Source organism: Stegodyphus dumicola, chromosome 2 (assembly GCF_044657685.1).
Source record: "Stegodyphus dumicola isolate Sdum_Otavi_A_Nest chromosome 2, ASM4465768v1".
NCBI classification, from domain to species: domain Eukaryota; kingdom Metazoa; phylum Arthropoda; class Arachnida; order Araneae; family Eresidae; genus Stegodyphus; species Stegodyphus dumicola.
In genome coordinates, this window is record NC_140769.1 from 184,599,159 (window position 1) to 184,617,457 (window position 18,299).

The following is an 18,299-nucleotide window of genomic DNA, read 5'->3' on the forward strand; positions in this document are numbered from 1 at the left end:
AGCCTTATGATAGAGACTTTACTATGCTTGAATTAAGGAAAGCTTTGTTGCAGACACATAGGTCTTATGATCACACACATAGACACATAGGTCTTTTTTTTTTTTTGGTACTATAAGTGTCTATGTGACCTATGTGTCACTTAGACACATAGGTCTTGATGACATGAATAACGAAATGCTGAAGCATCTATCCTATAAGTCACTGACTGCCCTTCTCACTCTTCACAAAAGAGTATGGAAGGAGCATACTTTTCCCAGTGCATGGAAGAGAGCTGTTGTAATTCCTCTTGCTAAGCCAGAGAAAGATCGAAGGAATCCCTCCAACTATTGGCCAATTGCCCTTACGAGTTGCGCATGCAAGCTGTTTGAAAAAATGGTAAACAACCATCTAGTCTACTTCTTGGAAAAGAATAATGTTATATTGCCTTATCAAAGCGGTTTTTGAAAGGGGAGAACAAATGTAGATAACATGCTCCTTTTAGAGGCATCCATTCAAAAAGCTTTTGTAAGAAAGTCTCCTTGTCTCAGTATTCTTTGACATTGAGAAAGCTTATGATAAGGCATGGAGATATGGTATACTTCGAGATCTTCACGACAGTGGCTTGCGCAGCAACCTACTAATTTTCATTCGGAATTTTTTAACTCTAGAACTTTTCAAGTAAGGATTGGCTCTGTTTTATTTGATGTTTTTGAAGAGGAAGAAGGTGTGCGTAAAGGCTGTGTGCTTAGTGTAACTTTGTTCAGCTTAGAAATAAACTCTGTATTAAATGAACTTCCTCCCACCATCTTAGAATCTCTTTATGTTGATGATCTACAGATTAGCTATTGAGGGGCAGACATGAGATACGCTAGAGGCAATTGCAGATTTCTCTGAATAAGATTCAAGAATGATCAGACAAACAAGGATTTACATTTTTGAAACAGAAAACTAAGAGCGCTTGTCCACTTTAGACTGGACTATGGCTAGTTGTATACGAATCTGCTCAGTCACCAGTATTGTTAAAACTAGATCCTGTTCACCATCAAGCTCTGCGGTTTTGTTCTGGATCTTTCAGGACTTCTCCTGTCCAGAGCCTTTATGTTGACTCTAAAGCAGCGGTGCGCAAACTTTTTTCGACTGCGACCCCTTTTGTAGAGAGAAAATTTTTGGCGACCCCTAGAGATAAATGGTCACAAATACGATGTATATTTTGCACATTTCTTTCGTTTCATCGAATAAAAACATCATCATATCTGACTCATATTAATTTTATTTATAATTTTAAGAAAATTCTTTTTGTATAATACAAAAAATCAGTAAATTGCTCTTTAATGAGATGTATGTGGCTGCAAGTTTCTAATTATCTCATCGATGTTTGGATGTATGTTGCTAATTGCAATTCGCATATCATCTTCAAGGTTTAAACGCGAGCGGTATTTAGTTTTTATTGAAAATCCAGTGCTAAATCCAGTTTCACATAAATACGTTGAGGCAAATTGTATTAACACTCTGATGCCATTCTTGCATAAAATGGGATATTGTTTTTCCATGGATAGCCAAAATGTTTGGCAAGGCTGAGTCTTAAATTGATTTCAAAGAGTATAATCACTAATTATAGATCTATCAATTGCTCTTTCTCACTAATTTGAAGAGTTGAACTGCATATGTCAAAGGAAAATGGATCACGAATCCACCCAAGATCGTTTTCAGGAAAATCCTCGAATCTTCTTGAAACATTTTCCTTTAACTTTTCAATGTGATTGGAAATGATGTTTTTAAATGTAAATATATATTATTTTCCTTGATAAAATCGTTAAAGCAAGGGAACATGTCGATGTTGTTTTTATTCAGTTCAGTTTGCCAGAGACTATTAAGCTTATTTTTAAAAGCTTGAATTTTACTGGCTGAAGTTATGATAGTTGAATTCTCACGCTGCAAGCTCAAATTTAAGTCGTTAAGTTTTTCAAAAATATCAACTAAATATCTCAGCTTCCCTAGCCAAACTTCATTGATATAATAACTTGCCTATCTATGTTTCTTTTCGATTAAAAACATGTACACTTCATTTCTCAAATCAAATATCCATTGCAGTATTTTCCCACGTGAAAGCCATCTGACTTCGGTGTGTAACAGTAATCTCTCATACGTTGAGCCCATCTCATTGCAAAGTATTGAAAAGGGATGGCTGTTGTGGCTGTTGCATTTAATGTAGTTAATTGAACTAACAGCGTCCTGTAATATCTTGTGCAACTCTTCATCCATATCTTTTGCAACAAGAGCTTGCTGATGAATCATACAGTGATTAAATACCATATGAGGCGCCACCTTCTGAATTAAGCCTCTGAGCCCTTTATTCAAACCTGTTAATGCTGCAGCACCATCAGTACAAACCGCAACACAGTTTGCCCAGGTAAGGGACTTTGTTTCAAAAAAATCATTTATTACTTTGAATATTTTTTCTCCAGTTGTTTTTCCTTCCAAACTTTTGCAACATAAAAACGTTTCTGTTATATCTTCCTTAAAAATAAACCTAACGTAAATAATTAGTTCTGACATTTTAGTAATATCGGTAGTCTCGTCCAGTTGTAAAGCAAGTACAGATGAATTTTGTATGCGTTTTATGACTTCTGACTCGATATTTCGTGACATTTCGGAAATCCACCGAGACATGGTATCTCTTGATAATGGTATTGCTTTTAGCTCTCATTTCCATATTTATCGACATGCATAATTGATGTCATCTTAGTTGTTGCAGGAAGGATAAGGGATTCTCCAATTGTATGGGGTTTCATTGTTTTTCCTATTAGATAAGAAACTTCTAAAGAAGCTCGTAATGCTTTCTGAGGTATTGTTGTAAATTTCTTAAAATGTGCACTTTGAATTTTCAGATTTTCAGCTCGTCTTTGAAAAAAATCGGCATGTTTATTTTGAAGTACTTTATGTTTACTTTCCAGGTGCCTTTTAAATTTAGCTGGTTTCATGCTCTCATTTGCTAATTTTTCGTTGCAAATGACACATATCGATCATTCTTCATCATCAACAACACCAAATGTAAAACCATACTTAATAAATTCCTCATTGTATTTTTCTTATTTTTTTAGATCGGGCATTTAGTTCAGTATTTTCCGACTCCTCATCAGTATTTTTTCGATTGTTAGCTGAAGATGTACCTGGTGTACGTATTACCCATTTATCCATTATGAAGATAGGGATTAAATTATTTAAACTAAAGCAAATAATATATAAAATTTTATAATTTTTTTTCGAGAAATTCAATAGAATTAACAGAGATCTTTCTCTAATGTCAGTATATATCTGATAACAAAGAGTAGCAAAGCCCGATAAAAATATAAAAAATCATAATTACACAACGTCACATGATAAAACTCGAGGATAAACTAAAACAATTGAAGGCCAACTGCTACATGCTACAACTTCATGCGAACACTCCACGTCTTCACTCTGACTATCAGATACACCGCGTACCTCGCCATCTGACTGGCTGATCACGGAAGCGAATATTTCCCCTTTCCCTGCGATTAACGTCTAATCAAATAGCCGCTTTTCAATAAAACTGGCTAATTACCACGAAGAGGGAGCTATCTACCGGAGTGAAAAACTTGCGTCTTCACACTTTACATACATTACGCATTATGGTCAAAGAAACAGCGGACATCATGAAATTGCAATTAAACAGTGAGTGACGGCGCTTCACTCTTTATATGTACACTGTATAGTATGTAGCATGCATGCACATTGCACTTCATAAAAATTTGGCGACCCCTAGTTTGTGCACCACTGCTCTAAAGAATCATCATTTTATCTGAGGCATGAGCAGTTATCCCTTTTGCAGTATTTTACTATTTTATTGCAACCAGAACATCCTAATAAGCTGTGCTTACTTGATAATGTGTGTAGCACTTTGTTTGCAATGCATCCATCCTGTGTGCCTACCTTTCCTTTAAGAATTTGCCCTATCATTGAGGAACACTGCCTCTCTGATATGTGCCCCCAAGCAGGGCAGAATTTAGAAATCCCACCTTGGGAAAATGCACGGATCCAGCTTTTTAATGTTTTCAACCATCACGTGAAGGCAAGCACTAACGACATCTTTTACAGACAACTCTTTGCTGAGCACAGGTATAAATATAGCAGTTATCTTCCAGTATATACAGATGGATTCAAGTCAAATGATCATGTCGGGATGACATTTGTTATTCAAGATCACATGGAGGGCAGACGCTTGTACCATGCTTTCTGAGTCTTAACATCTGAACTAACTGCAATATATTAGTTTTTTTATATCTCAAAACTCTGCCACAAAAAGTTTATACAGACTCCTATAGTGCACTTAAATCATTAGAAGCTTTTCCCAACACTCAAACTCCAGTAATAGTGGATGTTCTCAAGATTCATATAAACTTAACGAGTTGTGGATATGAAATCCTGTACTACTGGGTTCCCGGGCATGTGGGAATAAAGGGGAATGATCTGGCAGATATCACAGTGAAATGTGCTGTTGAACTGTCCAATTGCCTCATCCCTTTTAGAGACATCTGTTGTGTTATCAAAGAGAAGATCCGAAAAAAATAGCAGCAACTTTGGGACGTTCAGCTTCATAACAAGTTGGAAATGTAAAGCCTAGAATTGAACATTAGGGTTTTACAGAAATCGTAACGAGGAAGTTCTTTTAACTCGGAATTGGTCACACAAGAGTGACACATAACTATCTTTTGAAAGCTGAGAATGAGACTGTTTGTTCAAATTGTAAGGTTTATCTATCAGTCCGTCATATTTTAATTGAGTGTCCATGTTTTAATAGTCTTCATCAGAAATATTTTAATAGTTGTGACTTACCTCTCGACTGTTTAATTGGAAGAGAGGTCTGTGATATATATTTAAATTAACTACAACTGTAACTGTAACTGAAAATAACTTTAACTTAGCATTCCATTGTTGTGATGCACGTGTTACTGTGCTAGCTGAATGTCATATGAACTGTTTAAAAATGTAATAATAAAAATTTTGAATTCTTGAGTTATACTCATTAGTTGAGTCTTCTTTTAAAGTACAGAAGTAATTAAATTCAACAAACTACACAAGAAGTTACATGGTGTCAGGAGCAAAATGGATTTCAGACCACCTGCTCCGCTAACATTCTCCATCGGAAATGTTAAAGAAAAGTGGAAAAAATGGAAACAAGAGTTAGAAAACTATTTACTTGCAATGGAAAAAGATGCCAAGCCAGATAAGACTAAAATTGCAATCCTTTTGAATTTACTCGGTACTGAAGGACTCGAAATTTATAACACGTTTCGATTTGAACCACCTGAGAATAAGGAGAAATATGAAGAGGTCTTGAAGTCTTTTGAAGATTATTGTTCACCACGGCAGAATGTCGTATATGAACGTTACAAATTCTTTTCATGTAGCCAGCAAGAAGGACAAACAATTGAATGTTATGTCACTCAGTTAAAGACTTTAGCGTCAACTTGTGAGTTTGCTGAACAAGAAAATGGATTGATTCGCGACCGTATTGTATTAAGCATTCGGGATAGGAGCCTGACCGAACGTTTGCTTCGAGAATCTAACCTAGGATTAGAAAAAGCTATAGAAATAGTCCGTGCCGCTGAAACAAGCAAAGAGCAACTCTGGAATATGAAAGATGATCCAGCGACTGTGAACAGCTTGAAGAAATATAGAAAACAGCAGCATCAATCAAAACAGTCAGTGCCACCGAAATTATTGTCTCAGCAGAAGCAATCAGCACTAGAATATGACTGCAAGAAGTGCGGAAGAAGGCACAAATATCGGGACTGTCCAGCTTTCGGAAAAACGTGTGCGAAATGCAAAGTAAAGAACCATTTTGCCGCGAGGTGTCCCAAGAACATTTATGAAGTTGGAATACCAAATAATGAACTTAGTATATATAATGAACATAGTGTATTTGTTGACTCTGTAATGATAAATCCACCAGTAAACGGGCATACTGAATTTAAAATAAGTGCAAAATCAATTAAAGATCTAACAAATTCTATTGATGAAGTAAATAAGAATATTCACAAGGTAAGTGAAACATGGGTGAAAAGTATTACAATGTATGTAAATAATAAGTATTTCAAGGTTGATTTTAAGTTAGATACTGGTGCAGAAGTAAATATTTTGCCTTTGTATGTTTTAAATAATGTTAAACTTAAGCCTAAACTTAATGAAACTGATTTGTTCTTAACTGCATATGGTAATTTTAAGTTAAAACAGAAGGTACTCTTATAATTAATTGTTCAACTGAAAGGCTTAAGAATGTACCTTTACAATTTTATGTTCTTGATGTAAAATCTAAGCCTATATTAGGGTTAACAGCTTGTTCTGCATTAAGGCTAATTGAGAGGATTGATTCATTAAAGTGCAATATCATTAATAAAAATGATTTAATTGCTCAGTATCAAGATGTATTTACAGGCACAGGGCAATTTCCTGACGAACCATATCATATAACCCTTAAAGATGATGCAATACCAGTAATACACCCCCCAAGACGTGTTTCTCAGGCTTTACAGCCTAAATTAAAAGATACTTTAGATAAACTTGAAAGAGAAGGGATAGTATCGAAAGTAAATAAACCAACTGATTGGGTTCAAAGTTTGGTTATAGTTGAAAAACCTAATGGGAGTCTGAGATTATGCTTGGATCCTAGAGATCTAAATAAAGTAATTAAAAGGGAGCACTATCAAATTCCTTCTCCAGATGATATAATTAGTAGGTTAGAAGGTAAAAAAGTATTTTCAGTTGTAGATTTAAAAGATGGATTTTGGCATGTACCACTAGATGAAGCTAGTTCTGAACTATGTACATTTAATACGCCTTATGGAAGATATAAATTTAATAAAATGCCATTTGGAATATCCTCTGCTCCAGAAATATTTCAGAAAAGAAACCAAAAATTATTTGGTGATATTGAGGGTGTGGAAGTTTATTTTGATGATATCATAATTGCAGGATCTGATGAGGTTACTCATGATATAATTTTCTCTAAGGTTCTTGAAAGAGCTAGGTCTCTAAATATAAAATTTAATCCTGATAAATTACAATATAGGGTACCGGAAGTCAAATATGTAGGCCAAATTATTTCTGAGTCAGGTGTAAAAGCCGATCCTAGTCATATTAAAGCAATTATTGATATGCCAACACCAAAATCAAAAACTGAAGTAAGGAGGTTGTTAGGAATGTTAAATTTTCTGTCAAAATTTATACCTAATGTATCTAAAGTTACTGCTCCTTTAAGAGAAATCATTCAAGAAAAGGTAAAATTTAATTGGGGAGAAACTCAGAAAGAGTCATTTAACAACATCAAACAACTGCTAACCAAAGCTCCAATTTTAAAAGTTTTCAGTGGTAATGAAGATATAATTATACAGTGTGATAGTTCGAAGGATGGCCTAGGATCGTGTCTAATTCAAAAAGGTAAGCCTGTATCATTTGTGTCTCGCAGCTTGACTAACAGTGAAAAAAACTATGCACAGATCGAAAAAGAGCTATTGGCCATAGTATTTTCTTTTGAAAAGTACCACAATTTTGTTTATGGACGGAAAGTCACAGTACAAAGTGATCATAAACCGTTAATGGCAATTGTTAAGAAACCATTGCATAAAATTTCGTCTAGAATGCAAAGGATGATCTTAAAGTTACTAAAGTATGATTTTGAGATAAATTATGTTCCAGGTAATCAAATGCTTTTTGCTGACACTTTGTCACGAGCATATCCTGTGAATGAAACTATTAGTGATGATCCTGAAATGCTAAATGTTGTTCACATTATTTCAAAATATTTGCCTATGAGTGAAAGAAGAGTGGTGCAATTTAGGAAAGAAACTGAATCAGATCCAGATTTGCAAATAGTTATGAAATATATTAAAGAGGGTTGGCCTAAATGTTACAAAAAAGTAGATAGTAGTGTAAAAACATACTTTAAAGTTAAAAATGATCTTTATATTAATGACGACTTGTTATTTATTAATGAAAAATTAGTTGTACCTTATGGTTTGAGAAAAGATATGTTGCAATTAATTCATGAAGCGCACTTTGGAATTGAGAAATGTAAAAGTAGAGCCCGTGAAATTTTTTACTGGCCAGGTATGATAAATGACATTGAGCAGCTTGTTTCCAAGTGTGAAATATGTGAAAAATTCAGAAATAGAAATCAAAAAGAACCTCTAATGCAACATGAAATTCCAACTAAACCATTCGAAAAAATTGCCCTTGATATCTTGCAATTTGGTAATCAAAATTACTTAGTAGTTATCGATTATTACTCTAAATGGATTGAGGTTTCTAGCATAAAAGATAAGACAGCAAATGAAATTATGATAAAGTTAAAGTGCATTTTTGCCAGGTATGGTATTGCAAATGAAGTCGTTTGCAACAATAATCCCTGTAATAGCTACTTATTTAAGAAATTTGCTGAAGATTGGGATTTCGAACTTAAATTTAGTAGCCCCAGATATCCTCAAAGTAATGGGTTGGCTGAAAAAGCTGTAGGAATAGTGAAAAATATCATGAGGAAAGTGCAAGATATAAGTGTAAGCTTAATGGAATATCGAAATACTCCAATTAGTGGAATAAATTTGTCTCCTGCACAACTGTTACTTAATAGAAGATTAAGGACAAAATTACCTATCAGTAATAAATTGTTAAATACTAAGATAAACAAACCTTATTCTAAATTTCGTGCACTTCAAGCTAGGCAAAAATATTATTATGATAGAACCGCACAGAAACTACCTGAGTTAAAACCTGGAGATAGTATAACCTTGTTCAACTTTAGAACTGGGCAATGGGATAAAGGTGAAATAATTTCAAAACATAAAGCTCCTAGATCCTATATTGTAAGAAACTCAAATGGGGAAATATTGCGAAGAAACAGACTCCACATAAAATTTTCAAAATCACCTTACAAAGTTAATAATGATTATGATGATATAGTATTAGATAAAGAGGAAAATTCAAATGGGAGCCCTGAGAATGTTTCTGTGCCTGTTAATATAGGAAATCAACAGAATAATCTATCCAATAGTACAATAACAAGAAGTGGACGGTTGATAAGACAACCTTCAAGATATAGAGACTTTGTCATGGAATAAAATAATGTAACGTATTGCATATATAATTTTTATGTAACTTTTTTGTTATTGTATGTCATATTGTAAATATACTTGTATTGATATTATTTGGTATTTTTATATTGTTTATAAACTGGAGGGAGGGATGTGATGTATATTTAAATTAACTACAACTGTAACTGTAACTGAAAATAACTTTAACTTAGCATTCCATTGTTGTGATGCACGTGTTACTGTACTAGCTGAATGTCATATGAACTGTTTAAAAATGTAATAATAAAAATTTTGAATTCTTGAGTTATACTCATTAGTTGAGTCTTCTTTTAAAGTACAGAAGTAATTAAATTCAACAAACTACACAAGAAGTTACAAGGTCAATTGTAATTTATTTTGTTATTTAAAAGAGACTGGCTTTTATTACTTAATCTAATCTGTTTTGAAAGATTGTGTATTGTATTTTAATGCGCGCTTTTATGATTTCATCCTCTGGATTTGGTACATTTGTCCACCTTTTTTTTTATTTACTAAGAAATTGTTTTTTATTTCATCAAATTAGATCATCCTACCTCATGTTTGGCACATTATAATGATCTTTGGTTTTGCACCAAAAATTTCACTCACTCCCTTCTAAAACTAAATTTCTGCTAATTTCCAAAAAGTCACTAAGCTTTTGAGAAACTGCCAGTTTAGTAACGAAAATTTGTATCCAAACTCTAGTAGGTTTCAGCAGCATATATTTCTGCTTCTGATTTCAATGTCTTATTTACATATTGATTATAAATGCTGCAAAATAGCAAATCATTTAAACAAATTTCAAACTATAATAAGTGTTTTTTAATTAAAAATTACTAAAAATACATTAGAAATAAATACAAGATTGCACTATAATAATATGCAAAATTTACTGAATAAATAAGAGGTAATATAAAATAAAGGGCAAAGAAATACAAGAAAATACACTTATTTACATAAGTTATAACAGAAAGTATACAAATGTAGAGGTAAACAGATTATTAAACACAAAAATTTAATGTATCGATTATAATTCAATTCTTAGCGTAGGAAGGTATTTTTTGAAATGTTGACTCATTTAGGTATCCATTAAGTTAAAGATTTGCAATTATTTTTTTCTAATCATTGTCATGGTGTTATATTTGAATAAGGCTTTAGATGGGCTCCATTCCATTGATTATTTTCATTTGCTTAAAATTTTTTTTAATAATGCCCCATAAATTTTTCATTGGATTCATTTCTGGCCAAGACAATATTTTTTATATTATTTATAACTGGATAATTAGAAATATTTTCTCTTTATGACATGGAATAACAGTAATGCATGGAAAGACTACCTCCACAGTTTAATATTTATTACATTACTTGCTTATGGAATTATATGCTTTACAAACTACTGCATGTACTATACTTTCAAAATATTTTCTGGTCTTATAGTGTGGTATTTCTTCATTGGTAAAAAAGACTGTTTCATCATGAAATGTACTAAATTATTACATTTCTATAACTTTTAAAGCAGAAAATATAATAATAATAATAATAAACATTTCAAATAAAGCTAAAAATAGAGGCAACATAACAAAACTGAATCCACGTGTAGAAGTGATTGTTTTATTTACTACAACCTATTTTGTAATATTTCATTTAAAACAATTTTTAGCTGTGCAGCATTTTGGCATTTTCCTGACTCTGCAGCCTTTTAATCTCTTATTGTCCCAGCTTATATTTTCAAACCTATTGAAGTTAACCTGTTTAAAATCTGTTGCCTTTCTATTAAATAAAAATTTTTTCAAAAATTTTTCCCCTGGATGTCATTTTACATTTTTATCACATTTTTCTCTTTAGTTTGGCTATAATCAATGTTTTTGAATGAAGCTTTTTGAAACTTACAGATTTTTAACTAATATTGAATTTTTTCAGCCATTTGCTGATGATAATGCATATATTCATTTGTGTGAGTTTGGACAACTGCTTTTTTGTTAGATTAAAAATCTTTTCCGTGACCTTTTTGAAAAATAGATAAAAAAAAAAAAATTAGGAATACTTGGTAAATAAAAGGGATAGATAAAATGTTGAATTAAAAATTAAGAAAAAGAAAAATGTGCAAAATAGGCTGTGTTATCATTTCTAATGTAAATGTATAAAAAAGGTGAGGAAAATAAAATTTAAAATGGGGCAAGTAAATTTTTACCTTAAAAAATTATAATGATATCTTTTAGATACTATAAAAGCTACTTATAGGTTAAGTATTGTGACTTGAAGCATAACAATGCCATTTATGTAATGTTTATCAAACTTGCTAATTTTTTGTTTGAATTAATAATTTGGCCTTTCCTGTAATAGCTGAGCCTTAAAAATTCATTCCCTATTTTGAAAAAAGGATCGGCAGCTTCAGGCTACTTAATATTACCAAAATCAGTTGTTTCTGTAAGTTGTTATTCAATTCAATATTAAATTTTCTGTTCTTTCCCCTTGTTTTTTCATTCATTCTCTCTCTTTTAAATCCAATCTGTGTAGCTCTCTCTCGTTCTTTCTTTTTTTTTTTTTTTTTTTTTTTTTTTTTTTTTTTCCAAGTACTTATTTAGGTTTTTACCATACTATTAATAGCACTAGTATATATGGATAAGAGTAATCACTATTTATCATAGTATTTAGCTTGTATTATTTTATCTCATATCTGATATGTTTCAGTACAATATTTTTAAAATAGATGTAATAGAAATGAATTTTATTTATTGTATATTATAAGAAATAAAAAATATTTCATTAGTAATTATTACTTAAAAAAGTATTTAAAAAACTCAATAAATTACCATTTGCAGTATATTCATCTTTATAAGCAGCATAGCTAAAATATCACTTTATGTATATAGATTTCCCTGGTCTGTCAAAAGTCAAATTATGAAGTCATCTAAACCTATTTCTGAATCGGCATTAATAGAAAATTACACTTCAGAAAATATGATGATACCAAAGTTGGAGAGATTGGAACCATCATCAGTTGAAAATGTGAATGAAGGTAATTTAAACCAGATGATTCCTTTGAAATGTGAAGAAGGATGTTCTCTCGTGTTTGCCCATGCTATCAATCACACTCAGGTATGTGAAAATTTCACTGGTAATGTATTTTAATGCATTGTTTTAATAATCTAATGATGCATTGTACAAATTGAATATCCAGTTACTTAACCCTCCACATATGGCCCCACGATTTCCATGGTATACGAAATCTGTCTCGTAATGCAGGTCGCATGAAAATAGCATGTGTAAGTTTATTTCTCTTATTTCCAGATCCCATTTTTTCTCTGTGTAGGCTGAGAATATTGTAATATTCATATTTCACGTTTCATTTTGCACCTAGATGGTGCCACAATTTTATATCAATTGTAAGGGAGTACTATTTTTCATCCACGCTATTGCTTCTTTCCTTGTGGAATGATAAGAAAATAAGTAAATATGCTTAATTCTTTTCATGATGCCTCATCTGTATCAGTTTATTCAGGGAAGGCAAAAGAAAAACTAAAGCAAAAGTGATTTTTATTATAACTTTACAATGGTTGCTGTTGACAGATGTGATCAGTAGATGTTGTACTACCCTAGTACCCGAAAACAACAACGTAAATATTACAAAAAAATATTTTTCTATATATTGGATCAAGCAATATGAAATTCATATATAACATACAGAAAAATAACAAACATGAAAAAATCCCTTCTTGATTTCAAGCTAGCTGGGATCAAGGAAATCTGACGAATACTCTTCTGCTATATGCTCATCAATACAGTCTAGTGGTGATAGTATGAAATTTATTCGCCTTGTAGTGAAGCATTTTGCAAGCCATATATCACAGAATTCTATAAAAAAGGAACCTAGAAGGCAGTGTGCTGTATATTGATCCAAAAAAGACAACAATGGAAAAAAAATATGTAAAGAGACTCGCATGTGTGAAGAATGTAAAGTTGGATTATGTTTAGAGCCATGTTTCAAAGTTTACCACACTAAAAACCATTTTGTATAATAATAAGTAATATTATTTCCAGTGAACGGGTGGCTGCATGGCGTTTTTGTAGCTTTTACCATGTGTTACAGGCATACGAACTAGTTTTCCCTTAAAAAGTCCAGGAAGGCATTCCTCTCCTTAAGCAGATAGTCCTGGAGTGCTTTTCCATAACAAATAAGCCAAACATTTTATCTTGAGATAAAACCGAGTGTAGGTACCGCTGTTTTTTCACAGTGTGAGAAACATATGTACTTTCATGCAGATTGTTCATTATTTAATTTCTTTAAATAAATTCAGGGCTTAATATTTGGTGACAACAATTTGAAGAGTGAAACGCCATTTATAGTGAACCAAAGCAAAATGCCAAAACGTAATTAATAGCCCTTCTGGGCAAATTGCCCCTTTGGGCTAAAAATTGTTAAATAACAGTCACTAATACAACTAAAATAATATAATAGTTCCATATTAGAATTAAAACGCTGCTTCTGCATTTCAAGTAAACTGCATGTTTTAATTTGCTAAATATATTAGCTGTACAAATTAGTTAGCTTGTATATTTATCAAAATCAAAAAGATCCTGTGTATTTTTATTCCATGCACGCTAAAATCACGTGAGGCATGTTGTATGTTTTTAATATTTTAAAAAACTATTAAAATTTTATTTATAAACATATGAAAAGTAATATATAAAGATAGAGAAAATTTTTTAAACCCACCCCATATTTCAGGACCAAATATAGGGTATCAAAATTGAGCAGTACACAGATGGTTAATACAAGGAGATTAGAATAGGAATGAGGGAGGGTTTGCAATTTCCTTCACTATCCGAAAATGAAATCTGCCTATTAAGTGCAGCCATGTTTATGAGATCAAAACATTGTTCTATAACAATAAAAATGCTTGTTTCTAGAATTTTCCGTTCATGTATTTTTAAGTAAAAATGTATTAAATAAATTTACAATGAAATTCAACTTATTTGTTTCAAAGTTATAGAGAAGTTATTTATAATTTATCATATACAAGAAATTATTAAAAAATAGTGCAAAATCTAAATGCATATGTATAGCTAATGCTGTTATTGTCCAATATATCTATTAAAAACTGATAGTTTTGATTTATTTACAATACCATCATAATTTAATAATGAATCATTTGATACAAAAATGTTTCAGGAATAGGAAAGTTATTTCAGTTTGTAATTCAGCTTTAAGCTGTAATATACTAAATTTGAAATTCACATATTTTTAATACTCATATAAATAACATATCTTCAGTATGTTATTATTATTAAATCAAAATAAAATGGATTTATGTAAAATTATGTATTTTATTTCAAACTTGTGTCATATTTATAAATTTCAATTAAAGAAATTAATTCAAATTCAGTTAAAAAAATTAAGTATGTAGATTCATGGATATGTCTTTCCAAATGTTCAATTATAGTAAGTATTTTACTTATTGTTATATTAAATAGAAATTTATAGGTTTAAGCATATGCACTTTTTATACAAACAATTTTATAACAACTGAACAGTTTATCATAAATAAATGCACAAATTTCATTCATAACAGTTTCACAATACATAAAAATGCATAATAAATAATACATAAGAAAAAATTACACTCAAATATCACAGTTTAAGTTTTAGCTCTATCATTGCTTGTTAAGGAACAACAATGTTAATTTATAAAGGGAAGCAGAAAAATATGTTTAATGTAATCTGATTGATAGGCTTTATTTGTTTTTTTACATCTGGAATAGAAATGGTGCTTTTTTTTACTAATTTCAGTTCTAGTATTAGAAGTCTTAACATAGTTTTAATATAAATGGTGTCAATAAAAAAGTAACACTAACGAAAATAATTTAGTTTTGAATTCTAGAAATTACCAGTTTAATAGTAAATATGTCTGTATTCCAGTTCTTTTTAGCAGAATAGGGTAAAATGATTTAATACTTCCTTAGGCTTAGATAGCAGCAAATAGTAAGCTTTTTAAAAAAGGTCTCTTTAAATGTCTGCTATTGAACAGAAAAACTTCAATAACTTTTGAACAGTAGGTACTTTAAGGTATAGTTTTGCAGTTTTTCCTATGTATTGAAAATGATTGCAGCTAAAATTTAAGCCAATAAAAAACAAAATGAAAATTTTAAATTTTAAAAATTTGATTATTTGACAATTTGATACTGTGATCCCTTAAAAATGCATACATATATCAAAACTGAAAACAAATTTATGTTTTTCTGCATATTTTTCAGTATTTGAATCTTATATAATTTTTCTAAAAAGCATCTCAGTATCTTGTGCTTTGTATAATAAACCATTTGCCTTGCTAGGTAGATGAAATAATTATGGAAGTAATACATAAAATTCAGGCTTCTTTTCATAAGTAATTATTTTAATCATATTTTATTTTATCATTTTGAGAATGTGGCTTTTTATTGTTTTGGTAGTAACTGTTATATTTTATTATTAATCAAAAACTATTTTACAGATTATACACACAGAACATGGGGACATACAGGTTATCCAAGCAACTGAGGAGCAGTTAGAGGAACTGAAACAAAATCATCATATTGAAATACTGACAGAAGCAGATATAATAACAGACACAACTCTTAATGCATCTCAATAAATGATTTTAGATCATATTTTAATTTATAAAAACATTGTAAATACTTTTACTGTGAATTAATTTCTGGATTATTTTGTTAGAATCTATATTTAAAAATTTTTTTAATAAAACTTTTTATATTTATGTCTTTAAGTCATTGCATAGGAACTTATGAAGGAAGAAGATCCTGAGTGCCAAAAGAATAATTTTACAGGAAATGGGGAAAAAATCTAATTATATTTAAAAGGAAAGAAATGTGGATAGAAATAATCTTAATGCAAAATATGTTTCTTGATAATATATATATCTCATTAAAAATTAAAACAATAATCAGCATTAATTTTTATAAATTTGCAGTCCTAGTTTTGAAGGTATCTATGAAACGTCAAAACTAGTACTGCAGATTCATTATTACTGTATTCTACAGAAACTTCAAAACTAGTACTACAGATTTGTAATATTGATTGCTGTTTAACTTCTTGTTTTTCAATATGTTTCTTTTACTTTAAATTGGTATGTAACAACAAATATATAGGTTTTGGACTTTGAAACTTATTGGAACTAAACTTGTGATACCACATTGTATTCTTCATAGATATAGTTATAATAGTTTGCAAATTGTGCGATAAAACCTGATTCCAGACAGAAAGTTGGCAATAGCCATGAGAATGACAAAAAATGCAATGGCAATTATTATCATAATTGTTTATTTCTGTATTCAGAATACATATTGTTTTATCAGTAACACCATATGTGTTTTTAAAAACCTGTTTCTGTGTTATATCATTAAAATTAACTAAATACAGACATACAATTATAATAATTTAATACATACTTAATAATAAAACTTAAACTATTCTTAACTTATGAGTTATAATATTCAATATAGTATATATGTATGTTAAAAAATAAGATAATTTTAGGCAATGTTTCAACTTTAAACTAAATCCAGATTGATACATTTGCCCCTTTCTAATTATCCACACCTCTACAAAATACTTCCAACTTGGCAACTGTATGAAAAGGACATGAAATGTTTATCTACTTTTATATCTTATAAATTATATTTTAATCATAATAAAAAAGAGCATTTTGTGAGGGAAAAGAAAGCTTACGAGAAGAAATGTGATTTTAAATAGCTGTCAGATATTGTTTAGTTAAATATAAATCATGCTAATCCATATATAGTAAAACATATGTATGGTACGTGCATGTGGAGTTGTCTGTTGTCACATGTATAACATCGAAATAAGATGGGAATAAACTTTAGTGTATATTTGATAAACACCAGAAACACAACAATTCTACCAAATTTTGAAACTAGGGTGCGGATAATCAGAAAGTACCTATTTATTTCAATTTACTAATTTTACTTGTGCATATCTATTTCAAATTTTAATACATCCAGCATAATATTTACGATATTTATGATTTGAATCAGAATGGAGAAAGAATTGTAAAATATAATTAAACATTTTCATAAATTATGAACCCTTGTTTATGATAAATACTTATAAAAAGCTATTCCATTTTCATTTTAAAAATGGTGGATACAATTGTAAACATCATAGCTATCAAAATTAAAAACCAGATCTCACTGTCTTATGTATGTGCAATAATTCAAAATAATGATTCCTAAATTCAGTGTAAAATACAGTTTAAACACATATCAGAATAATTCTTGTCACTGTCATGTCTGATGCCACAACCTTTTTCTGGAATAAAAATTCATGCTTGATGCTTGAAGAGACAAACATACTTTATCTATTAGTATACCTATATCTATGATATTCTCGCATTTTACACTATGTATTTATTATTTTCTGCTGAAAACAAAAATCAGCTGTTTATTATTTTAAATTAACATTTACAACAATTAAGCTCTGATTTTACTGAAAATAAGTATAATAAGCTGTTTACTTTCAATTAACATGATAGAATATTTCAGTTCTGCCAATTTTTTAAAACTGTAAAGTCTTGCGTACTTGTATTGTGTTGTCATGATATCCCAGGTGTAAGGAAGATAGCATTCGTGATGCATCAATCTTTTTTTTATATCACTTTCATAACACATGAAGACACAGACATAAAATTTAATTTGCACACATTTAAAAATATTAATAAACTTCCGAGTTGGTGATATGTTCAAAGACGACAAAAATTGGCTATGATAGCATCCATCACACCTGATTTCGGCTGATGAAAAGTCTTCACACTTTAGTTTGCTGGTGGAGCTTCCAGTCTAAGGCCCAACATTGAACACATTGCTGTTCCACTCGCGCAGGTGCAATACCTCAGATCAGCCTGGTTTGCATTTAGAGTTATGGAATACTGTTTAGAGTTCATTAGAGTATTTCAGACAGCTTTAATATTTTCAATAGTTTTTAAGCTTTGGCATTAATATGAACAAGGATATTAATTTTTTTAAATTTAAATTGTAGAACCCTTTAAATGATTCAGTATAGTTTGTTTTGTGAAAGTAAATGATTGTTGGTTTCCAGTAACTAACATGTTTTATGTGCAGCCTGCTGAGCCGACAGAAGGCAATCTTTACTGTGCAGTCTCTTTCGTAATTATTCA

The 18,299-nt window shown here is 30.6% G+C and overlaps 1 protein-coding gene across 5 annotated transcripts in view; it reads left to right on the forward strand.

Annotated features, from left to right (window-relative positions):
* LOC118183537 (protein BANP-like) overlaps positions 1–15,863 on the forward strand; it is a 75,856-nt gene extending 59,993 nt beyond the window's left edge. For all 5 annotated transcript variants that reach the window (XM_085811512.1, XM_085811509.1, XM_085811510.1 and 2 more), the window contains exons 8-9: positions 11,982–12,207; positions 15,600–15,863. In XM_085811512.1, coding sequence (XP_085667638.1) covers positions 11,982–12,207; positions 15,600–15,740 — 367 coding nt within the window. In that variant the 3' untranslated portion in view covers positions 15,741–15,863. The remainder of the gene's footprint in view (positions 1–11,981; positions 12,208–15,599) is intronic.
* The last annotated feature ends 2,436 nt before the right edge of the window (positions 15,864–18,299 follow it).